Raw genomic sequence first — 25,967 nt, forward strand, 5'->3', positions numbered from 1 at the left:
GATCCAAATTTGTCTCAGGAATACCTTTTTCTGGGCATTATCTTCACACTGCACAGACACACTCTATAACATCAGGCAGAGGAACAGTTTTCTCTGGTTTCCCATTTTATGAAGCCATCAGCTCATCGTTTTATTTTAAGCCATGTGAGTCAGGATGCACTCTGTAGAGCCTGAATAGCTGTCATGTATAATCACACCAGACGGGAAATCTTCTTCCAAAGCACTAGAAGGAATTGAGCTGAGGCAGCAGTTTTCATAATTTTAGCTCTCAGCTCTTCTGTCTTTAATTAACAGACTTGATTTTGTTCTGAAATGGGCACTGACTAGAATAGTCTGCAAACACAGGGAAGCTCAGATGATATCTGCTGATGAAAATGAGGGAGCGTGCCTCTGCTTGGGCACTGGGTGATCTCGTGGTCTCTCTGCGTGGCCATTTACTCAACAAAACTTGCTATTTTGGAGAGGAAGCTCTCAGAGCATGTGACACAAATTGTAGTGCTTTGAGAGAGGTTTGAGAGCTCCCATTACCCATCGTCTGGTGGCTGGTAGCTACACAAGTGTTCCAGGCCTGTTGGTACCTTACTGAACACAGGATTTTATTCCCCATGGTTCAAGAGGTCATGGACGCTTATTTCTGAAGTGCTGACATGAGTTTTTCCCCTCTCTCACAAAGAAAACCTCTTTAAATATTTGTTCTGTTTCTTTTTTGAACAGGAGACAGCTCCTCATTAGTGCTGCTTTTATTATTTCTTTTTAGTATTTATAATTGGTTGCCCAGACAACATTTTCCAAACACAGAAAATTTTTGTTGCTGGTCACTGTGGTCATGCCCACAAATGTGGTTCCTTGGTGACATGGCTTCTGCATACGTGGTCTGCAGTTTGTACACATCTGACAGCTTTCCTGCCTTTCAGCATCACTCCAATTTGCAACACCTGCCTCATGCCCCAAATAAATGTAAGAGTCCTTCCTCCTAATGGCACAACATGAATACGTGTCCTCATCTGGATCGGGGCACATGCCACAGTGCTGGCCCATGTAGTGTCCTGTCTGCCACCTTTGTGTGTTTTTTTTTCCAAGCCATTTTACGTAGGGTGGAAGTATCACGCAGAGATTCATCACTTACAATGCATTTCCTGATGTTTCTCTTTACAGATATGTAGAACACCCATTTTCTAATATTTCATGAGAAATTAATTATTTTTGTCAGTTTAACCACTTTGCTTTTAAATGACTTAAGGTCCTCTCCAACCCTAACTATTTTACAATTCCATGACTTGGAAAAATGTAGGCACGTATCACATGTCAAAGGCACCCAGGGCTCTGTTAAGAAGTCATTAGTATCTGCTACTATTTATACTTCATCTCCAGAAATGGATCCAGTCAGATCCAACTATGCAAAGTGCTAGACAAGCTTCTGACTTGGTAGCAGACCTGCTCTTAACTCATGTCTGCTGACCAAGTATTTCCAAGTGTATAAACCCTCCTGTCATTTCTATCTGATTTCCCCAAATAGGATGTACTTTCAACTCAAATAGGATGTACTTTCAACTTTTCAATTTCAGATTTTAACTCAACTTTTCTTGGTTTCACCTCCAAAGAGTAATGGTACCCAAGTCACTAAACTCCTGTTTATGTGGTTTGGAAATTCATTGAGTAAGGGAGAGTGAAATTATAATTAAGCTTCTCGATAAATATCACTTTCTGAAGACAAAATTATTACTTATCAAATTAGAGTATATTTATAATGTGCATAACCAGTACTTCATTAGCACATTAGCTTTTAAAGCTCTGCCTTACAGATTAAATTACTGTCAACAGTTCAGGGATCTTATTCCTTCAGGAGTTTTGTCAGATATTTTGGTCCGATGGCGATGGTTAGGATAATTCAGTACAATTAGTTGAGCCACTTTTGTTAAGATGCCAATCTAAATGTTTACTCACTGAAGAGGGATCTGATAATGCAGCTTCTTATACTGAAAAGGTGTTCCATTTTCTTATCTGCTTACCACTCAACTCTCTCTTTCTTATGGAAGGAGTCTAGGTGGTGAGTTGGGACTAAACAACCAACTTTTAGATAGCACCTAAATTGCGTTAAGATGAGGCAGCTTCTGTGGCTCATTTGATTGCAGATTAGGTGTGTGGAGTGGCTTGCATGGATCCCACCCCATCATTTACACTGGATAAGTGTTGTTTTTCAAAACCCTGAGTGTGATTATGGGCAAGATCTGTGTAAGCCATAAATGATTTATCAGTTTAAACATTATAGATTTGGGCTACTCAGCATGAGACCATTTATAAGAACCTGAAGAAGGTGTTCAAAACTGCCTGAAAGTGAGTTCATCCTTGAGGTGTGTCAAGTTGGGTGCTCACCCGGAGGCAAATCCAGTCACTCAGCAAATTCCTTCCTCAGAAGAGATTTTGCTGCTTGGGAATTGGGTCTCGCTGACTGGCTTTCTGTGAGAGCTGGTCTCTTAAAACCTTCAGTTACTTCTGTAGATGGGACTTAGACTTGCAAGACATTTAGGAGCATTGAAAACTTAGGAAAAGATGTTAGAAAGCCTGTCTTGGGCAGCCTAATCTCCTTTGCAGAAATGCGGAACTATGTGTTTTTGCTGGCTGGTATCTTAGTCCTACTGAGATTTAAAATTCTTGCTCTGACTCCCAACCCAACTTCTAGTAAAATATTCTTGCAATTCCCTGTTGTAGGAATTGGGCTGGACCCAGGCTGTGTGGTTTGTCATAGAATCATAGAATAGCTAAGGTTGGAAAGGACCTTAAGATCATCACAGTATCACAACCCCCCTGCCATGGGCAGGGACACCTCACACTAAACAATCTCACCCAAGGCTCTGTCCAACCTGGCCTTGAACACCACCAGGGATGGAGCATTCACATCCTCCCTGGGCAACCCATTCCAGTGCCTCAGCACCCTTACAGTAAAGAGCTTCCTCCTTATATCCATTATAAACTTCCCCTGTTTAAGTTTTAACATGTTACCCCTTGTCCTGTCACTACAGACTCCACCTCATTCACTGCTTTTATTTTCTGCAGTGCTTTTATGAAAGGTCATTTCACAACTGTCAGCTCTGACAGAACTCCAGGAGCAATTTCAGAACATATCAGAGCCATGCATTTCTCTTAGCCCTGTGCAAGACCAAAGCATTTAGATTCCCATGTTGAATTTTGACTTATTCAATATACTTTGAGTCAATGGTTTGAAAATATTTAATAAGCCTTTGAAACATCCTTATTAGCAAAAAGCAACCCCAGGAGTTGTTTAGGCAGTAACATGAGTAATAAAGTAAAAATAAAGCATGGGAGCTGCTGTCACCAGGGTTTGCTCAGGCACAAGCTTGTGACAGTGGAATTGCTCAGCTTCATTGCCGTATCCTGAAGGAGGTTGCTTGATGTGGCTGTAGCTGCATTACGGTCCATGAAACCTACCTGTATCTGACTCAGCAACATGAAATAGGGACAACAGGAGCACAAGAAGCCAGCAACTTCAGGCTGCACTGAAACTCTGCTGTCCTTCGGGAGCAGCCCCAAACTTCAAAGTCTTGTCCAACCAGAACTGGATGAACCTGGAGGACTTTGTGAAAAAAGGGAAAGAAGTCATTTTCATCCCAGGAGTCAGTGAAAGAGGGACTCTGGTCTGGCAATGAAGCTGCTTTATATGCTTCTTAGCCTGTTTGCAACTGTGAGGAAGACACTTTATATTGTGACTGAGAAGCTCACACTGCCCCTGCACCATCTTTGGCTTCAGGAGAAGGGCTGGGTTAGCCTTTCATGTATCCAACCATCTTCTCAATGGTTGTTCCTTTCTGTTCAACTTCTTGAGACGATACCTTAGAGTCCTAAATGATGAGGCTGGCACTATCTCCCTTTTCTGTCCCTTACAAATTCTGCCCATTTCTCACCTTCCCTCTTGGATTTCTTGGCCATCTCATACATGTGCAGCCCACTCATGTTTCCCCTTCTTTACTTACAGGATGTGCCTACATGATGGAAACTGGCACTAAAATAGTTATCAGCTGAACCACCAGCTGTGGCTTGCACCAGGCCAATTTGTGTGGCCAGCTGAGCCATGTGCCTGACCATTTTAACCCTATTTAGGTATTTATATTCCTCCTACATTTATGACAGGCTGATGATATGTAACTCCTATGGGGATCATCAAAATCTTCACCCTTTGTTCAAATGCATGGTTCCTTCTGGCATGCAGCTTGTGGGAAGCCATATAAACCACAGCAAACAGCATTAGACTGAGTTCTTATGAGACGACAAAATCTGCTGGGAGCAGCACCATCCTGGGAGTGAAGGAGAATCACTTTTAACTGTAAGGCTGGTGTGAGAACAGGCACCCTCATGACTTGTACAGTTTGTTCAGCAGGCTTAAAGTATCAGAGCAATCCCCACCACCTGAGCTTTTTGCAGGAACATGGATTGCTGGTTTTGGCATCCATCAGTTGCATTTTCAGGGAGCTTATTAGCATAGCTGTGCTCACTGGGGGTATTGGCACAGTGCTCTGAAAGGTTTCCAAAGGTCCCTGTTCTGTGCCTTTTCTTAAAACCTCCATTTGAAACAAGCCTTTTGTTATTTTTTCTTGTATTAAAAGCAAAATATAACTAAACAAATATAAAAATAAGATGATAATATCTATAAAAATAAGTTATATATAAAAATTATATAATATATATATATATATAAATAATATAAATAAAAAAATATCTAACTGTGAAACACCGCATCATTTGGCCTGGGAAGCACATCTTCGTGTACCTGCAGGTAGGGTGAGGCCCTGGGACTATTACCCAACACTTTACCTGCCACATGTTGCTAGTAGCAATGCTGATTTGGTCTGAAACACAGTTCCCCGATGTGGAGGAAGGGTCCAGGTTTGCTGCTTTGACTTCTCTGTCTCTGGGTGACCATTGGGTAGCATTTGAGCCCACAGTCATTCACTGGGAAGGTGCAATACTGGAAGCCTTTGCTCAGCTGGCATCACCCCAGCACTAGAAGTGGGAGCTTTGACTTTCCCCTTCTCCTTACTGATGTTTTGCCTCCTCAGCCATCTGTGTTGATCCTTTAATGTCATCAGCTCATGCATTTTTTTCACTGCATCTTCTGCTTTTGCCTCTTGGCACTGATCTGCCATCATTTCTGAGAGCTCCTTTGACTTGTTTTTCAGCTCATTAAATATTTCTGTCTTCATATATCAGAGACAGATGATGCTTAGCTATGTTCTCCTGTTCCTGTTGCATGTCTGCTCCTTGGAACAAAAATCAAAAGCAGACATTTGGCCTTAAAACAATTATTTAAACCTCCTGCCTTTTTTCCATTTTAGTTTACCAAAGGGGGTGTAGTAGCCTCATGTTTGCTTCAGGCTTGATCCTGTGGGGTTCTTACCTGCTTCACACCTACCATCCACAGCAGCAACTGTTTCAAGTGCTCTTCACTTCTTTAAAACTCAGAGAAATGCCCCAGCTCAGCTTTGATGCTTTAAGAAGGAGAATCTTTATATAGTTCACACCCCCTTGTCTCAGATTTGTTTTCTATTATGTTAATGTGCCCTATCTGTATAATGTCAGGAGCTCACTAGGATCTGAGGTGCTCAGGATCCATTTGCATAATTTTTTCTGTGGGGATAGGAGATGTATAATGTTTACCAGTCTTGAAAATGGTGCAAACAAGAGCAGACAGTCAAAGATAGAAGTGATATGTGAATAAAGTATCGGGAATTTTGCAAGAGTGGAGAGTTTGAAGACATCTGATCACCTAAGAATGGGGAGAATTTAACTCCCTTTGTCTGCATATTCTGTCACAAAATTCAGTCATAAGGGATGGAACGAAAAGGAAACAAGAGTCTCACAAACCCCATTTGATGCACATTTTGAAAAAAGGATTCCTTTTAGAGGAAAACTTGGAGGCAAATTTTGATGAATTGGGAAGGAAAGAGTCAGATTAAGGGACACAAGAGCTGTCTGGGAAGGTCATCTTGAGCAACTTTGAGCAACAACTGTTTTGTACAGGAGAAATATAAATTTGGCAGACTGTCCCATCTTGCCAGGTTACCTGGGAGGCAGTAGCAGGCCAAACAGGACGGATCTTCGGTGCTTTATTCTTCTATCCCAAGTTTGTCCTCAAATTCAGCCCCGCCAGCCTGACTATCAGCAAGCTGACACACAGACCCTGACCCAGCCATTAGGAAAGGAGTTACACTTAGGCACCAGCATTTTGGGTGCAACTGTAGGTACTTTCTATATTTCCACAACTCTGTCCCCTGTTGTAGCAAGAATAGTTTAACCTTTATCTTGGCACATTACAGCAGCATGCCCATGTTCTGGAAAAAGTCAGGGGCTTCTAAGGAATTGGGGTGCAGGTTTCTGCCACTGAGGGCCAGGTAAGGAGACTTTCATGCAAGGTACAGTAGAAAGAAACTCCTTTGGGATGTAGTGGGTAAGTATATTCACACATTACAACAGTGGTTTAGGATTAACAATATATGAACAGAACCAGAATTTTAACTTCTTATGGCGTGGTCCCAGTTTTCTTGATGATTTGAAAACTGGGGTCATATGTAACCTGTGTTGCAGATTGGGGCATATCCCAGTCTTCGGGTCTTCATAATCTGTCTGCCAGTTATATTTTTACCAACATTCCCCTGTTTTTTCTTCCTTTTTACAATGTGTGCTCAGTGTGACTTCACCCTTTCCCTCATTCGCATTCCCATTCCATCATGTAGAAAGCCCGGATGGCCTCCTCTGCCTTGTGCACTGTCTTCCCTTCAGTCTCTTATAAATTCTTATGCCCATGAGCCAGAAAGTCTTTTCTGTTTCTCATTATTGTTTTCCTGTTCCCTCCCTTGCTGGCAGTTTTGACCTTAGTTTTATTGACTTTTGAAGAGTCCTTACCAATACACCAAAGCATATGTAGCAACTAAATGTCAGGCTCAAGTTTTAATACGTTTATGTGCTTCACAATTCCGTTTTGCAGTTCTTCATGTACCTGACTGCTTTGATGTTGGCAAGACTCCTAGCAGAGAAAGGTGTAACCCCAAAGGAATATTTTTGCTGGGACTTGCCCCTTCTTGATTTCTTTGCACCATTTAAAATCCAATGTACTCAGAGGAAATACTGTGCTTTTTAAAGCCCAGTGTGGCAAGTCTGCATTAGGAATGCCGCAGTCAGTGATTTCTTGCATTGTTGTGGGCATTTTGCTTTGAATAAAGCAAAAGCTTCTTTACATGAAAAAGATTATAGGCTCACAAGGGTTTAAAATTTAGGTTTAAGCATTTGCAGTGAAAGGTCCCAGCAGGGAAAACATAATACTCCAGGCTCCCAAACAAAAACATGCATCTTTTTAACTCTCAGTGGTGTAAAATGGGAAAGCAGACCCACAGAGTTTCAATAAATGCCCAGGCTCTCACTTCTAGCAGAATTCAGACTATGGTGGCTGAAATCTATAGTGGCAGAAGGCTTAGTTCCTTTGAGAGGTGTCTGTGTTCCCAGAGGTAGAGGACAAATTACTCCCTCTGAATCTGATATGCATCAGGCTTTGGAAGGCAGGCTTTGGGAGGTATGGTGACAGCTCTCCTTCCTCTCCTGCAGATGTAGTTTATTGGGTTGGCTTTCTGTCCTTAGTCAGAAAATGGGGAATTTGCTCCACATCAGGAGTTGTCCTTGTGAATATCTTCAAAAAACTTCAAAAAACTAGGGATATTTACAAATCCAGGGGCTGTATGTGGAGGGCAACTCAGGGAGCTTCAAGTTTCAGGGTCCTACCTCTCGGCCACTTTCAATGCTTGATGTTGTAATGTGTTCATTTGGCTCTGTGTTTTCAGCTCCTGAAGTGCTGGCCCAGAAACCCTACAGCAAAGCTGTGGACTGCTGGTCCATTGGGGTCATCGCATACATCCTGTGAGTATCTGTTGGGTTTTCAATCACAGGTAACATGCTTTTCCACCACATTGTTCCCCTCTTAGTCTGTCCAAAAAAGTTAATCTCTGGCAATTGTGACCCAGGATAACAGGAACCCTGGACACTTTCCAGTTACACAAAGGCTGAAAGTTGGACAGAAGTGGTAGGAAATGGCCAGGACCCTTCAAAAGCTGAACTAAACCATGTGCAATAGTATGGGCTTGCTCCTCTAATGGGGCTATTTGCTGCTTACAGAAGTAGGGACTGGTTGCTTGAGAAAGCTACAGGACCAGGACTTCTGTGCATTTTCCAAAGTGGTGGATAGATCTCACTACTCGTGTTTATGGAGATTTTAAGTGCCTGTCCTTATGCAGTACCTGCCATCCTTCTTCAGAAAGGGTTAATAGGATAATTTAGATTGAAGGGAACCTCAGGAAGTCCTGGCCTTGAAGTCAGACCAGGTTGTCTAGGGCTTTTTCCAGTTGGGTCTTGAAATCCTTCAAAGACCAAACTCGTAATCCATGAAAAGGGCAGCTTTCAGTACTTAAGCCATGAAAGCAGGTAAGCCACCTCCTGCACCAGCAACAACTGGATTGCAGATGTGTCCTGGCCATTGTGGTAACAGGGATATCCTGGTACCAAGGGTCATTAATACTGCTCAGAGAAGGGTGCCCCTAACATTTCTGGGCACCATGATCTGAATCCAGCTCTGTGTGCATGAGTGTATGAAATATATGCATGACTATATGAAATCACTGCTAGTATTTGGGTTGAGAAGGAAATGCAGAACTTGCTGACTGTGAACCTGTCTGGATGGGGTAGTCCATGCTCTTGGATCTGTGAGTCCATGCATGTCATTCAAATAACAGTTGCATAGGTTGCATCTACATAGCCTAGCAGACTTTGAAGGAGGACCTATTCATGTGGGTCTTTGAGAGGAGGTCAGGCTTTTGACTGTGTAGTGCACAAGAAGCCTGTTCCTTTCGTGCAAGAGAGCACAGAGCTGCTGTGTAGCTGTTGACTGCCACAGAAACGAATGTCTTTTCATGCCAGCATTACCAGTGCTTTCCCTTTTTCTGTTTTTCCCTTTTACACAACTGTCACAGTTACACAAGACTGGGGGAAAAAGCAGCTCCAATGAGGCACAGCATTAAAGCATTCCTACTTTGTTCCCTTTCTCCTTATGCAAACATTTAGTGGCTTGTCAACATGAATAGCTTTTCGATGGTGTAGTAGAACTATTTTTGCCAGGACAAACTTCATTGCTCTATTATCCACTCTGTGCAATGTTTACTCTTTACACTTTCATTTCGTCTTAATCATAAGTTACATGCTACCCAAAGTAGCTTTTATATATATATTAAGATAGTATAGGAAGGCTTCATTTATTTGCATGCATGTTTATGTGTTTAAAACCAAGTCCTGCCTAAAAACATCAGCTTTACGAGTGGCTTTCCAACCTACATGAATATTTGAAAACTCGTTGAGTACGAAACTTTGCAAGGGGATGGATTTATCTTGGAGCAGCCATGGAGAGTAGGATGCAAAAAGCTTTTGCTAAATAAAGCAAAAATCAACAGTGCTGATTCTGACTTTATGGCAAAGCCCAGTGGGACATGCTACAGCTGGGAGGAAGACAGCAGGAATGCCAGAATACCTCAGAGGCTGCTTCACACAACATTCCCAAGTTCTCTTTTGTAGGATGGTGTGTGCTGACCCAAACCTACCATTTCCCACAAGCAAACCTGAGCATGGAAGGCCAAAGGTTTGGGGTTTTGACTTTTTGGTCCTTGTAAGCCATGGCAGGACAGTGAGATAGAGTCATTTGTGTTGCTTTTGTAGTACTTTACTGAGTACCAGCTTCAGAGAGAGTGAGGAAGAAGGATGCAGTGAGGAAGAGAGCTGTATGCTGCCTCACTTCCAGGCTCAGCTGCTGCCTAGGTTCCATTTATTGTCAAATATCCACATGAAATACTGCCTCCATCTGGCAGCCCACAGGAGGGCTGTGAACTGTTGCATCCTGGTTGCCTGGAGATAAACTTGGCCTTGCTTGCTTCCAAGCTTTCAGTCCCATTCAACCATGGCTCATACCGCAAAGGTCTTTTTTGCTGGCAGACTTCTTGTTATTTCACTGTTGCTTTTATGTGTCTTGCTGAGGAATATGGGTGAGACAGTGCTAAGTAATGTGTCCTCCACACCCAGTTTATGAACACATCTTTGATCAGCGAACAGCTTCAATCTCATCATACTGCATGGTTCAACTCAGTCTTCTCCTTCTCTATTTTCCAAATTAGCATGTGCTGGGGTTGTCAAGCAAGGCATATGATCACTCCTCAAATCTAAATTCAATTCCTCAAATCTAAATTCCCCATTTGTACAGGGAATTCCCAAACCCAAAGGCTTAAAACAGTTTAATAAGAATGAGTTCCTATGAATTCCTGTTTGCAAGACAAGGAAAGGTTTTCAGGGTTTCTGTGCTTCATATAATAAAGACTTGATTTGTATTATGTACACTCAAAATGAATGGCAATAATGTGTTGCTGTACAAGGAGCATGGTAATGTGTTTGCCAGACTTTTACTCCTTGGGTGGGATTGTGTCTGAGACCAAACTACCTCCCTAAACATTTCTGCATGTGAGCTACGTCCTTCAGTTCCTCTTAACAGTCAATGGCACTTAAGGCCCACTTTGGTTACCCTAATGTAGGTACTTAGTGCCGTTTCAGTCACATACAGTGTCCTACCTGCTCTCAAGCTATGGCTGAGACAGTCCAGCCCTGCATAGCCCCATGGCATATCTGCCATCTGGGAACAGGGGTCCTGCGCATTCAGCAGCTTCTCCAGTGGCACTGGGCTCTATGTGTGGGCACCTCAACCCAGCAGTCATTTCACCGGCAAGAGCCATTCAGTCACCAAGAATTACATGTTTAGTGCCACACTGGGGTGTTCGGGACAGCCATATGGATTTGGCAAGTGTAACCCATTGCAGAAACCTTCCTTCTGGAGTGGCAGATGGAGGCCAAGTGGGAGACTGTGGACAGTGTCAATTAGCACCAGATGCCCATGCTGAGGCTACTGGATCACATCCTGCTCCGTACTCAGACCCCTGCCTTCACAGCATGGTTTCATCTGCTTTATGGTAAATTTGCATCACTTTCCAGTCTCCACTGATTCCATCTCTGTTGAATGCAATGGGAGCTTAGAATCCCAACCAACATCCCATGTACTCTAATCTTGAACTGGATCTCATCCTTACTTCCAGGAATAGAAACTGCAGACATGGCCTCATAAGAAAGTGGAAGTCAAGGGTACATTAAAGGTAGAGAGGAAGAGGGATCCTTCCCTAATCTAGAAGGAAGTAGCCCTGCTGGGGTGTCTGATACCACCAGTGATGGGCACAGGTTTAACATCTAGGTTTGCTGTCTCAGGACACTGGAGGTAGGAGAGCCAGCATGCTCATAGTGTAGCATTGTGCTGAGTGCCACAAGCATCAGCAGCATAGCCATCCTGATGCAAATGTTAGTGGTTAATCCTGCCCTGAGCAGGAGTTATTAATTCCAATATAACGCCATACCCATCTGGAGATATCATTTCTAGCTCCACAGCCAGCACAGTTGGAGCTACTTCCACATGGCCAAAACAGTCAGAGACTTATTTATGCATGGGGCAATCCAAGCACATCATCCTCCATCACCTCCTCACCTCTCCCATAGATCCTCACAGCCACTCTGAACAAACTGTTGTCATTTAAGAAGATGGAAACTCAAGGGAATCCAACACAGAAGCCAGGCATAAATTAAAGATGCTTTGAGCTATTATTACTGCAGGTGGTTTCAGTGCCTCCAGACACAAGCTCAGTTTCACATGAGAGCCTGCAGTTTATGACACTGGAAGAACAAACTGTTTCTGTGGTACTGACTATCTAGACAAATATTTGTTTCTGTGATGTGCAAGGTGAAGGATGTCTTAGGAAAAAATACCTTTGTTTCAGAGCCAGTCTCTAATGCCGCTTATTAATGACAGCCAGATTGCAGAGGCTGCACCAGTGGAGTTTTTATCAAAGCCTGTTTTGCATGAGAAATTGTTATTCACACAAACTAATTTTAGCAGCCTGAGATTTCCTGTTATTCCAGTTGCAGTATTTCTCAATTTGAAACAGCCTCACTGTTGGGCTTGGTTTACTACTTATCACAAGGTAGTTCTGATAACATGTTCAGCTTAAAAACAAAGCATAAGAAGAGCAAGAAACTTCACTGGATTTCCAGCAGACAGATTTTTGATCTGTCTGGGTCACATGATGGGGGAGCTTAAATACTGATCCCATGCACACCTGATACAGAGAAGTTTGATAATTTATGCAAAAAATAGAAAATCATATTCCAAAGCTGGAATGTGATGGGGCTATGGAATTGATGGACAGGGGTAGAGCAGTTGATGTCATCTACCTGGACTTGTGTAAAGCGTTCGACACTGTCCCACACATTCTTGTCTCTAAATTGGAGAGACATCAATTTGATGGATGGACCACTTGGTGGATAAAGAACTGGCTGGATGGCTGCACACAAAGAGTTGTGGTCAATGGCTCAATGTCCGGCTGGAGACCAGTAACGAGTGGTGTCCCTCAGGGATCAGTGTTGGGACCAGTCTTGTTCAACATCTTGGTCGCTGACATGGACAGTGGGATTGAGTGCGCCCTCAGCAAGTTTGCCGATGACACCAAGCTGTGTGGTTCGGTTGATACGCTGGAGGGAAGGAATGCCATCCAGAGGGACCTTGACACGCTTGTGAGGTGGGCTGATGCCAACCTCATGAAGTTTAACCATGACAAGTGCAAGGTCCTACACCTGGGTGGGAGCAATCCCAGGCACAGCTACAGGCTGGGCAGAGAAGAGATTCAGAGCAGCCCTGCAGAGAAGGACTTGGGGGTGCTGGTCCATGAAAAAATGAACATGATCCGACTTCAGTGTGCGCTTGCAGCCCAGAAAGCCAATCGTATCCTGGGGCTGCATCAAAAGGAGCATGACCAGCAGGTCGAAGGAGGTGATCCTGGCCCTCTACTCTGCTCTCGTGAGACCTCATGATGATCTTGAGGTCCTTTCCAACCCTAACTATTCTGTGATTCTGTGATTCTATAACGTGGAACATTCCACAGAATGTTCTTCCTCAGTCCCTGGTTATTCATTGTCAGCACTTCCTTTCTCTTCTGTAGTAGGCTGAACACATTTTCCCCTGAGTTTTCCCCTGATTTTGCTCACTGGTAGGACCAGAGAATCGCTGGTTTCTTATTTATGAACCACAACTATCTGGAGATAAGTCTTGGATCATAGTTTCACACTTTGTGGCCAAGTTGCTTTTGATTTTCAAGTAGATGTGCATGAATCATCAATGATGTTTGTATGGAAGGATTAATCAAGGGCAGTGCAAAGAGTATTATGCCAGAAGTTTTCACCATCATCCTGGAGTCACATTTTGGAACAAGCTGATCAGTCATCTCGCCTGTTTGGCATCACACACAAGCCTAGGCAGGGAAGTGAGGAATAACTTAATAGTTTGGTACTGGAAGGAGAATCAGTGGTGGTAAAATGTACATGGGCATGTTGGATTGCTCAGGATAACTCAGATGCTAGGAAGACAACCCCAAATGATTGCTCCTCATTGCTTGCTTCTTAGTTTATTTTATATTCCCCATGCTAACATGTCCTTGTCCACAGCTTCATAAGGGCACCAGTGTCAGCCAGTATGAGGGTCTGTTTCTAAAATAAGAAGAAATACATGTGTTTATCCCTATAAATAGCACTTGGATGACTTCCCACACCACACATCTGAGGTTTTTGAGCACTTACTGAATTCTTTAATCACTATAAAATTGTTTGTAAAACTAACCCCAGTGCCTCCTGTATTACAGGCTGTACACTGACCATGCAAATGGGTGATTTAGCCTCTAGTATCACCCCCAATATGTAATGAGATCTTGCAGGGTGTTTCTTTCTCTGCCTGATGAAGAGAAGCTGTTTCTGGTATTCCTCTTGCAATCTCATTGATGGCTTCTAGAAATGACTCCTGGCAATATCTTTCTTTTGTACATCCACTTGTGTTTTTCTTACCTGAATCCCATTCTTTTTAAGGCAGGACTGGGAATAGGAGGTTAAAGGAAAATCTGTCGCTGATGTGATAAGGTTGCTAAATAATTCCAAAAAGCTTTTACTTGGAGGAACTGCGAGAAAATGATGACAACCAAGAGGTGCTGAAGCTCCCCCATGACAATGCAGGATTCTTTCACATTGAAGACAGAGGGGTTATTTTTGTCTTTCTGCATATCTGAAGAAAAGCAGCAGAACCTCTGATAGTGAGGTCATTTTTTTCACACAGAAGTGTCCCAGCAGATGGAAATGAAGTCGGTGGGATTTGGATGCTGTAAGAATTAAATAAAAGCTTATTATGGACTTTGGAACGTGGCCCAGTTGCTGGAAGTCCAACAAGATTTCCTCCAGCCATAAATTGCATGATAGGGTAATTTACTGGGGCTTTCCCATCCCTTACTGTAAAGCCAGTAACATTAGAACATTAAAGTAAGTAAGATTAAAATTTCAGTCTCTCCCTGAACTCTGGTTTTAAGGGAAAAGACAGCAAAAATGCCTATTTTTTGGCTCCCAACCTCTCCCTGTGCCAGGATGCCCTGGTGTTCCCCTTCTGCATGCCACCTCCTCTGTCCTAGGGAGCTTGCTCCCTTCTCACATGCTTTCTGGTGTAAGTCCTCAGAGATTTGCCTGCTGGAGGAGTATCCTTGAGTCCCCATATGCAGGAGGTTCAACCCCATCATGACCAAGCCAGGACCACTGTGCTCTCAGGCAGGGGCTGGTTTGGAAGAATATCCCTGCCCATAACCTGTCATAGCAACTAACACATCTCAAGCTCTCCCTAGCAAAGGAAAAGCTGTGCTCAAAGAGGCTATTTTCTGCCCTGTCCCCAGCTCCCAGCAGTATGGATACCTTCCTGCATGACGCTAGCTTTCCTCATGTATCAGCCTTCCCAGCAAACACACCTGCAATAGACTCAGATACCCCAGACGTGTAGATACTCAGGCCATACAGAGGAGCAGGGGAAGAGCTGGATGCCTGCAGGAAAAGGACTGAAAGGCTCTGGAGAGGCTGAGGCTTTTGCAGGGGCTCATGTCTCTCTGCTCCCCTCCAGCAGGGCTATAGCCCTGCAGCTCTGTGCTGCTTAGTGGTTTGTGCCTACCTTTTGCTGCCACGAGCGTGTATAAATCACAGCAGCCCTAACTTGTGCTCTTGTACCTTTGCCAAGGTAATTAGTACAGTGCACATTTTAAGAGAGTTATTTCTCTCTCTGGAGCAGCCTGCCAGTGCCTCGGCATGCACAGCGCTGTCTGCTCGCCTTAAAGTGCTTTATCAGAGCAGTTTGGGTTTGTTCAAGGAAAGTGCTGAGAAAGGCAAGGAATTAATGGAGGGCTTTTCCTACAGAGCCCCTTGAGTTCCCCAGAGAAGAGGCTCAGGCTCCCAGTGCCTTTGGAGGAGTTGTTTTCCTCCAACCCTGGCATCTCTACCCCAATGGCCATCCAGCTGCAGTGCTGTCAACTCCAGCATTTCCAAACCCCTCAGTAAAGCACCCAAAATCTTGAGGGTTGTGACAAAAGAGGAGGAAGGTGAAAACCAGTTTGTGCATCCCCCTACAAGACTGTAGGGCTGAAGCAAGTTTCTTCATAGCTACCTATAGAGCTGGATCGTGGTTGTGGATCCAGTATCTCCATTAAGTTTCCAGATTTTTCCTTCATTATCCAGACATATAGTGGCTTTTTGCTTAAATGCACTATTTTTAATGGACCTTCTCATACGCCACTTCCACCACTGGGCTTCACGTAGGAGTTGCTGCATTGAGCCCCATACACAAGCTTGTGCCCATTAAGCAGGCATGCAGCCCTGCTCTGAATGTAAATGATTGTCTGGCATGAGGTTATCTTACTTTCTTTTGATCATGGCAGTCATCCAGTGTGACACAAACGAGGACTGGCTCATCTGCTTTGCAAGAAAAAGAGAGATTTCTGATTCACTTGAATCACAGAGTTTCATTATAATGGTGCAGGCTTCAGTAGGGTTCTTCCAGGTCAATATGGACCAGATGCAGATCAGCATCTCAGTATTTAAATTATTTATCAAGCACACTGGCTCTTCAGGGCTAACAAAACATTGCTCCTTTCACCCTCAAGTGTTGAGTTGGTTCAAATAACCTCCAGGGCAGCCGGCTGGCTTTGGGTTATAAATAACTTAAGTATTTCATTTCTTACAGTTCTCCCCTCATGCTCTGTTGTTGCTACAGTGTAGTTTTTCAGCTGGATCTTCAGTCTGTTTATAATGGCTGGCTCTCTCCACTGAAATGCTTTATTGAGGTTGATTAATTCAGGGTTTAAGAAAACTGTAGTGGAAAATCATTTCAGTATCAGGGCAGTATGTGAAAGAATGATTTACACCATGGATTAGAGATAAGAGAAAAAAATGCATCATCTCTGTATGAGACAATAGGGGCAGAAAGGCGTGTTAACTGTGAACAAGATGAGTTTGCTAAAACCTTGAACAAGCCTCAGAGGTAAATCTGGCACTTACCAAGACTGGTATTAAAGTTTGAGGAAGGGGTATCTTTGCTGGCATGTCTGTACAGAGAGGGCGTGAAGCATCAGCTGGACATGAGGGATCTCCAACACATGAGTTTTATGGCTGTGTTTCCTTAACACAGTGCTGGATCTGGTTTTCCTATGACTGGAGGAGCCCTATATTGTCCCAGTGACTATCCTGCTGTCTGCAGTACTGGGAGGATGCATCCTGAGTATTTTAGCTCAAACATGGCAAATGTTCAATGTCCTGCTTGTCCTGGGGCTAGGTGTCCTGAGAAATCTGACTATAAATGCTGAAAACCAGGACAGGACTGGTGTTAGCCACAGGCAAGATAGGCAAATAGACGTGGGCAACAAAATCACTTGCAGAAGTGAGAAAGAGAGAGGCTCTCCATGTGCCTCTGCAGCAGCAGCAGCAGGTCCTTGTGCAGCCCATGAAGGCTCTTCTGTAGAGGTGGAGTGACTCCCAGACATCATCTTCGTTGTCCCTGGGGGTGCAGAGCCCAGCAAAACCTGCATGTGTATACTGCCTTTTGTCTGATAGCTCTATGGGGCTCCTTGTCCTGCTTTTCACCAGCTATTCCTCCCCAAGAAGTGTGGTGTCCAGTGGCTCCCCAGTTGCCCAGCAAACATTCCTATACAGCCGTGGTCTCTTGCGCAATGTTGAGATCATGGGTGGTGCTTCAAGCCAGCCTGATGCCACTGGTGCTCTGTGGGTGTAGCTCATGAAAGCTCCTCTTACCACTTGTATAGGAGAGGACAGAAGGGCTTCTGTCTCTGTAAAATAGCTCCTCTGGCTGAACACCCAAAAGCATGCAGAGGCAGGCCAGGATATCTGCATGTCAGTGTAGGATGAACAGCACCAGGTTATCATGCAGAATTCCAATTTGTGCAGGATACGGCCAATTTTCAGAAGTGGGTTTACACATCCCTGAACAAAACTCTGTCATGGTAGAGCTTGCCTGCTTCAAAACTTACTGGGACAAGTCTTAAACAAGAATTTCTCCTTCTTCTCCCTCCCCCTTTCTCACCTTCTTGGCAGAGACAGGTCCAAGGGTCACATCTCTCTTTTCTTGTTCTCCATTAGGCTCTGTGGGTATCCCCCTTTCTATGATGAAAATGACTCCAAGCTCTTTGAGCAGATCCTTAAGGCGGAGTATGAGTTTGACTCTCCATATTGGGACGACATCTCTGAGTCTGGTAAGAAGCTACTGCTCATTTAATTGCAACAACCATGCATGCATGTGTGCCTGTTGCAGTTATCCTCCTCTGGGTGTGAGATTGCACCATCCACCATCTGTGGAGTTTCTTTTAACTGAAAACTGTTGAGACTGTACATTTCTTTCAGCTGAAATAGTTTTGCAGGAGAACAAATTAAGCACCATTTTGTCCAGCCCTACACAAAGTGCTAAACATAGCTGGAATAGAAGATGAAGATAGCAGGAGACTGCCAAGAAGACAAAGCAGTTTAATTTCTCCATCATATCCAAATAAAAACCAGGTGGTTTATGTGTCGTTAATAATAAGGTGGCAAACTAGTCTGGATCTGTTACTGACACTGCACTGCAGGTCCAAAGCAAGTTTGCAGTGCATACACCAAAGAACTCAAGAAATTAATGGCTTCCAAATGAATCAGGTAAGCACATTCAGAAACTGGGATTACTGTCTGCGTGGTTGGATCCAGATAGTTGCCCATGTGCTTGCCCAGTGCAGAAGACATGTAGCCAGTACCTTAAAGGAGCCAACAAGAAACCTGAGAGGGACATTTTACAAGGGCCTATAGGGACAGGACAAGGGCAAAGGCTTTAAACTGACAGAGGGTAGGTTTAGATTACACATTAGGAAGAAATTCTTAACTATGAGGGTGCTGAGGCACTGGCACAGGGTGCCCAGAGAAGCTGTGGCTGCCCCATCCCTGGCAGTGTTCAAGGCCAGGTTGGACACAGGGCTTGGAGCAACCTGCTCTAGCAGAAGGTGTCCCTGTCTGTGGCAGGGGTTGGAACTGGATGAGCTTTAAGGTCCCTTCCAACACAAACCATTCCTTGATTCTATGAACCCATAGTGCCTGCCTACTCTGGCTCTAGTCTGGCAGAGAGGTAGATACACCAACCTGTTACAGGCAAATGTGCCTATACAAGCTTCTGGCTCCAGCATGGCTCATTGTCTACCAGCATCACTGTCTGTATGTGGCAGCAGGAGCATGTTCAGCATTGCACCCTGCATGTGCCACTGGCATGGCGTGTGGTCTCCAAGCGGTCATGCAAGCTCAGTGTCCTTGCTTTGTCCAACCCGTGGGAATGTATGTCATTTCATGCAGAAGAAACGAATTCTAGGAATATTTTATCATATAGAAATATCCCTAAAAATGCAGTTTTCTGATGCATTAATACTACTGATTAAGGCAGGGGAGATATAAAAAGAAGTGTTTAATTTTAAAAAAGATTATGTATCCTGTTATCTCTGCATAGAACAATATTTCATGCTGCTTGCATCTGTTGTCCAGATATCGCTGTGATGGATTGCCTAAAATTATATGTGATGAGAAGTGTTTTTAAGCCCATAAGGGATTTCAGAGAAAGTATGAAGGTCTGCTGGCAGACCCCTTTGCATACTGGGGCAAAGTCCATCACCTTAATCAGCACAAAGATTTTCCTCCCATATTTGGCTTTGCTGTGGCTCTTTCAGGAGCTCCCTCCTGAAACTACTGGATGCATGCCATGCTGCAATCTCCCTTCCTTCCATTAGAGTGTCGATTAAAAACACACTACCTCATGCTCAAGGGAGTCCATTTTCCTCAGTATCTTGTTTTTAAATCTGCAGCATGTCCTTGCAGCTGCCAATGCATGTGATTGCTTGGAGTGAGCAATAAGAAGTGCCTCTTATTGTGGTGTTCTCCTTGCCTTTCCCACTATTTATCGGCATCTCCAACAGCTGTGGCCATATTCAGAACACAGAGTTGGTCAGAGGCAGGTGGCTGACCAGGGAGCTGGTAGCTGGCAGGCTTGTACCCTGTTGACTCTATTATCCATCCCACTCCTAAATATACCTGCAGGCATAGATGCCTTCAGCTTTCATCTGCCATACTAAATAGCCTGGATTTTGTTCTAAGTCACTTTGGTTCTATCTATGCTAATAAATGACAAATGACTCAGGGCTATTCCTGGTGCTGTGGCCAGGTGGCAATTGGTAGCCTGATCAGTGCTGTTGGCTGGTCATGTGGCAGCAGAACTGGGCACCAAACCTATTGCTTTAAATTACTCTGTTTTTTTTACAGCTAAAGACTTCATTCGGAATTTGATGGAGAAGGACCCTAATAAAAGATACACCTGTGAGCAAGCAGCACGGCATCCTTGGTAAGCACCAGTCTGCTGTGTGAAAGCCTTCAGAGCAGAGAGCATCGTTTTACATTCATGGGTGGAAGAGATGTCTGTCACGTAGTATGCTAACCTCTACTAAATAACTCTGGGCTTTTATTCTCACAATCCCCACTTTTGTCCTCCAGATTTTCCTGGAATACCATGATGGATTTTAGTCTCATGCACCGACCTGTTGAGTCTCTGTACCACAATTCAGTGAAATGCTGAATTATGTATGTTGACTATAGTGGAGCAGCAGGATATGCCAAAATGGTTGAACCGAGAAATCATATTATGGGGCAAAAGGTCAAATTCTGCAGATATGCAGCAAGCTGGGTATCAATCTGCTCCTGAGGTCTTTGCTAAAGTAATATCAGAGCACCTAAGAGCACCCCATGAAGTCGAAAGTCCTCATCTGTGCTTCACAGGTGATAGTACACCTCCTCTTTGCAGCAGGGGGCTGATTTTACATGCTGTTACTCTCTTGTGTTGAATGGGAGAGATAGGAAACCCTAAAGGGGGATAAGCTGAGTCTGAATTGAGCATAGCAATGCTATCTCTCTGCAGGGACTACAGAAAAGTACGTGGTCTGACTGTATTTGTAATTTAGACCTTAGCTAAGTGCTTTAAATCAGATGGTGCCCTTGCACATGGATGACTTCACCAAAGTTACCCAAGGATTATGTAGCTGAACCAAGAGTGGCTCATGTACTTTTGACCAACCCTGAGTGACTGAGTATCACCCCACACTACCAGCTACACCTGCAAATGGGCTCTGGATGTAAGTCTTTTAGAGAGGGATCATTATCTATGAAGCTTGGTATTATTTTGGTTGTTATAATAGTGGCAACAGAAAGGAATCAATGGCATGACATTTTCACCCCAGATGCGCGTTAGACTGTGTTTTTATGTTATCACAGTTACCACAAATACCATTTCCTTTCTGGAGCTTCTGGGGCACTGACTGGATAAAAGCATTAGGCTATGCATTTTCAGGGCAACAGGTTTTCTTTAGTGTCCAGAGCCTCTCAGAAAAGCAACTGGACCAGAGTCATAACTAGCTCTACAGCCTGATGGAACCTCAAAACTGTCTTTGTGATGCAATTTGAGCACAGAGATAAGCCTCAAGTAGTATAGTTGAGTATAAAGTGCATGGTAAGAAAAGTGCAGGCATAGAAGTTGTGAGTGTGTTCTAAGATAACACCACTTTCTACTGGGATTTGGAGACATTTGTTTGGAGGATGGAGTCTGCATCCCTTTGAGGCTGGGGAGATACATCAGCAGGGCTCTCGTCATTTCTGCTTCCTTAACAGACATGGGTTTTGGATACACTCCTCAACCTTTCTGTCCATGAAGGGACAGAACTTGGTACCCAGCTTAAAATTGTATTAAATTTCAAAGCAGTGTAAAACCAAATGGCTGTAGCTCTAGAACAAGTACTTAGGAGTGGCTTCAAAGGGGTTTATGCTTCTGTCTCTGACACTCACTGGTTTGTCTTTTCTCATTGTTGTTTTCAGTCCTGGGACTAGATGTAAATCCTTTCACAGGTTTTTACCTTCTGGCTTGCTGATGAATTACCCCATCATTAATTAATGATTTGGCACTCATGACGGTGTTCAGTAAGTAATGACTACACAAGTGGTAGAAATACAGTGAAATGGCACTGATTTCTTCATAGTAGGAATGATGTACCACTGTCTGACTGGAGACTGTCACTGTGATTACAAATTAGGCTGAACATAAGATTTAGGCTCAGCCTTTAACGATTAAAAGTTTTAGGAAAGGCTTGTGATACAGAAGGCAATGTAAGTCATTAAGAAAAGCAAGGTTCTTGCTTTTCATCCCCCATGCCAATGACAATGAGAAACAAAAAAGATGTGCATCAGCACCTGGCATCGATACAAACAAGAGATGAGAAGTCAAGGCCTGGACCTGCCCTTTTCCATTGTCCCATCAATAACTGCATTGTCTGCGTGACAAAAAGGAAATTTGGGAAATGAAATCCAGGTTTCATGAGATGAAACAAAACCTAAACAACTAACCCCAACAACTGAAGGCATTTCTAAATGATGCTGACCTGAGCCTCAGGAAATTAAACAAGTTACAACAGTCAGTATTAAAAATACAGAATAAACAATGGGAATGCAACTCCCAGCAGAGAATGAGGTGACCATTTGTACAACTCAGAAGCAGATTTTCCAAAGCCTTACATCCAAGATACACAAAACATTAAGCATCCAGCTCTTGGCCCCACTACATCTGTGTTGGTTGCTGGAGTGCAACAAAGAAACGTGGCACTTGTGACACACACGGCTTCTGGGCCCTCCTAAAGGAACAAAATGATTGAAAGTGTTTTCATTCCCCTTTTTTTTTCTTTTCATTTGCATGTCATGGCCAGGAGCCAATGGAAACTCACAGACTGCTCTGTAATTCTTTATATTTTCTACAAAATCTAATCTTCCATTTAAAAACAACTCCCCCAAAAAGGCTTTTCCCCCATTTCTGTGACAGGGGATTGTCTTCTGCCGGGCTGACTTTCCAAGGCAGTGGTTCATATGCAGGGCTACCTCCCAGCCACGTAAAGCACGGGTCAGCCTTTGAAGTGCCAGACATGCAAATGGCACTGCAGTAGGTAGGGAGCCTTAAGATATTCATCGTGTCTCCAATTCACATCCCAAATCCACCTCTCTTCAACACAGAGACAGTATGTGCCACTGGATTACAGAAGGACAGTTGTCCAGTGAAAGCAAAGTGAAGGTTTCCAAAGATAAAGCTTCAGATCTGCCTCTGTCCTCCCTAGTGTGCTCTTGAACAGAACTCAATGTCTCATTCCCCCTTGCTCTGAAAGCCTTCTTATAACACCAGTGTTATAGTTATCAGTGTCTCTGGAGAGCGATGCAGTGATTTTTTGGAGGGTTTGGATCCTATAGTGATAAATGCCTTTTTGGATAATCAGTGCTACTCACCTGGATATTATCTGTTATTTTAGAGTTAGTGATAGGATCTCATTTTGCCAAGCCGTTGCTCAAGAAACGTTTTCCACCCAGATTGCTTATGCCAGGGAATAATGAAGTTTTTACTGCTTCTGTCCCATTCTAGCCATTATATCTGTTGCAATGACATGCTCCTGTTTGAAGGAGAGGAAGGCCTTTTTGGTAGAGGAGGAAGACAGCTATATGCTTCTTCTCAGTGGTCAGCTACAGTGTCAAGTAGCACTTAATGGCAACTCACAGAGGTGTCTGCACAAACTGGTTCTGTAGATCAAGGTAACTGGAGAAGCATCTTTGAACCCTAGAGTTTGCAGGAAGTGAAATCCTGATTCCACTGAGGTTAATGGGAGTTTTGCCGCTGAGCTAGGGATTGTCTCCTTGTCTCACCAGCAGAACAGAGAACATCTACCCAAGTCACTGGTACTGTGCAAATGGTAGATAAACATAGAATAGTTTGAGTTGAAAGGGACCTTAAAGCTCATCCAGTTCCACCCCCTTGCTGTGGGCAGGGACACCTTCCACTAAAGTAGGTTGTTCAAACCCCGTCCAACCTGGCCTTGAACACTGCCAGGGATATATATGATGAACTGACTCTGTGTAGTGACATTTCCAGCTTTCCCTTTTCCTTCCTTCTGTGAAATCTGCCCGTGCAGTATCAGATCATTGGGATCAGCCACAAATTAGAAAGAAATCCATTAAATCATAAGTACTTAACACATGCATGTTAATCACAATCTTACTGTGATAAAAAGTAGTTAACTGCATGAGAATTTGTTGTTTCAATATGTAACATTTGCGAAAAACAAACTGATTCCAAAACATACCTCTTATTTTAATTACCATGTTTCTATTAAAACTTCCAAACAAGGTTTGCAAGAACTGGATTTTGCAAGATGTTACTTTTGTGCCTTTAAGATTAATAATCTCTTTGAATTTCGAGAAACTGCTCTTGAATAGGCAGTTATTCACATGACGAAATGTTTGTACAGGATCAGACCCTGAAAAAAGTAAATACTTCTTCCCAATGGCCCACTTTTCTGGGCTGTATCTGCTCCCCACATGCTTGCATTTACGTGATATTTTGCTACTTATAATCAAAAGACCTTGGCAAGGGGACGGTATGTTAAACTTGGAGTTGGCAGAAAAGGAGGCTAATAATTGCAGTGAAGTATTGTAGTGGAAACAGTACAATGTGTAAGACTTGTTGGTATAATGATTACACCCCGGCCTCTACAATCTGTCCATTTATACAGATTTCTCCAGTTGAATATACAGGTGACTTATGCTTTCCATTGGAAAAGTTATTTACTTTATAGCATATCTTTCACTGGCATTTGCACTGTTTATGGTGTGTTGCAGAGGTGCAATGTTCTGCTTAGTTGTTCCACTGTGACTTTTCAAAAAGGATGTGGAAAATGAAGGTAACAAAAGAGGGGTAATTTTGCTGCAGCTTGATACATTTTAATGTTTCCCTAGCTTGTATTAATGGCAGCAATTACGTTTATTAAATATATTGCCTTGTCAGAGCTCACATTCTGTTTAGGGCAGTTGCTCAGATTGCAGTGATTAAGGGCAAGCAGCAGAAATCTGGGGACCTGTTTTTTCCACAGCTGTAGGATCACACTGTGCTCCCTGTCAGGTCAAGCCGGGTTCTACAGCCCCAAATTCAGCCTCCAGGCTCAGGTCAAAGGGAGAGAAAACAGTTCTGGGAGGGTGAGGGGAAAGTCAAACAGTTAGGAAGCCAGTGTAGGAATTAGGTGTTCCATGAATTTGTTTGCTCTGTCACACATTACCCAAGTTACCTTAAATGGGATTTAGAGCTGTGTGCTGAAGCTCATTATGGCACCAAAGGCAACTTGGGATATCTAAATTAAAGGGTGTTGTATGTATTGTCTCCCTGTAGACTGTAAAGGGGAAAAGGAGATTGTGGCATCTAAACTAGACACTTGTGTCCGCAGGTATAAGTGTGGCCTTTGCCTCTCTCCACTGCTTGTGCAGGGGGAGAGCAGATACTTGGGACGTGCCGACATCCATCCCGCCTACGCTGAAGAATCACAAAGCTTTGGCAAGGATTGAGCCTCTGAAAATTGTGACCATGACCCCGAGTGTTTATTATGTGCCAGAGAGCATGAGCCAGATAGTAATTTCCACCGAGGGAAAGGACATGGCTTACAAAGAGCTCAGTTCTCAGACGATGTTTTTTGAAGTGTGAAAAGGGCTTCCTGAAGGGAACTGCTGATGTTTACAACATTAAATCAAACTCTTATCGAGCTTGTCTCTGCACTCTATTTATTTTGGAGCATCACTGATAGAGTATGTGCGTGTGTGTATTTATACACATGCATGTGGGGTATGTGTGTGTATATATATATGTGTGTGTGTATGTATAGAAGAGTTATGATCCTCTGGCATCATCCATTACAGCTAACTCCATGTTTCCTGTCATCATGCTCAAGAGTATTTCCAAATACTGTTTGGCTAGCACAACGTTTGAGTTTGCTGCCTTCAGTATGAATGTTAAGAAAATAATGGTAGATGAGGGACTTTGTTGGAGGCTCCTCTCAAAGCTTAGAATTAGTATGGTAATACTAATACATTGATAAATTGCTGTGATTGCTTTGAACCCAGATAGAAAGTTATAATAAATTAGATACTATAAATAATATTTGATCATTAGATTAGATGCCTCCCACATACAGGGCTAGATTTCTTACGGTTATTAATGAGAAATAGTCTTCTTAGCTTCAGTGGAAGTATTTCTGACAGAGAGTTGTTAGATTGTGGCTCTTGGTATCCAATTCTGTGTGTTGAGACACATATATTTACAACTGAATGAAAAACCAGCTTCAACATGAAGTTCCCCAAACCACTGTTAAGATGTAGCTGCTTTCATATGCTGCAAAATGGGAATCCCGAGAGAAAAAACAGGTTCCAGTTGGACTCATCCATCCTTGCTTGGTTCTAGATGATGCTCAGCATGACAGTGAATCATGCATTATTCTGATCTGTTTAATTTTAGGTTTGTAGATGTGTGTGGTAGGTAGAAGTAGTATCTCTTACTGGCCAACTGGAATAGT

At 43.4% G+C, this 25,967-nt stretch overlaps 1 protein-coding gene across 4 annotated transcripts in view; it reads left to right on the forward strand.

The window, feature by feature from the left end:
- The window catches only part of CAMK1D (calcium/calmodulin dependent protein kinase ID), a 219,777-nt gene that overhangs the window by 180,044 nt on the left and 13,766 nt on the right, over positions 1-25,967 (forward strand). For all 4 annotated transcript variants that reach the window (XM_061368111.1, XM_061368112.1, XM_061368110.1 and 1 more), the window contains 3 exons: positions 7,845-7,920; positions 17,632-17,744; positions 19,819-19,897. In XM_061368111.1, the coding sequence (XP_061224095.1) occupies positions 7,845-7,920; positions 17,632-17,744; positions 19,819-19,897 (268 nt within the window). The remainder of the gene's footprint in view (positions 1-7,844; positions 7,921-17,631; positions 17,745-19,818; positions 19,898-25,967) is intronic.

The sequence above is a fragment of the Neopsephotus bourkii genome, unplaced genomic scaffold, assembly GCF_033783945.1.
Source record: "Neopsephotus bourkii isolate Nb327-2 ecotype Australia unplaced genomic scaffold, CSIRO-AGI_Nbou_v1 NB_1423, whole genome shotgun sequence".
NCBI classification, from domain to species: Eukaryota; Metazoa; Chordata; class Aves; order Psittaciformes; family Psittacidae; genus Neopsephotus; species Neopsephotus bourkii.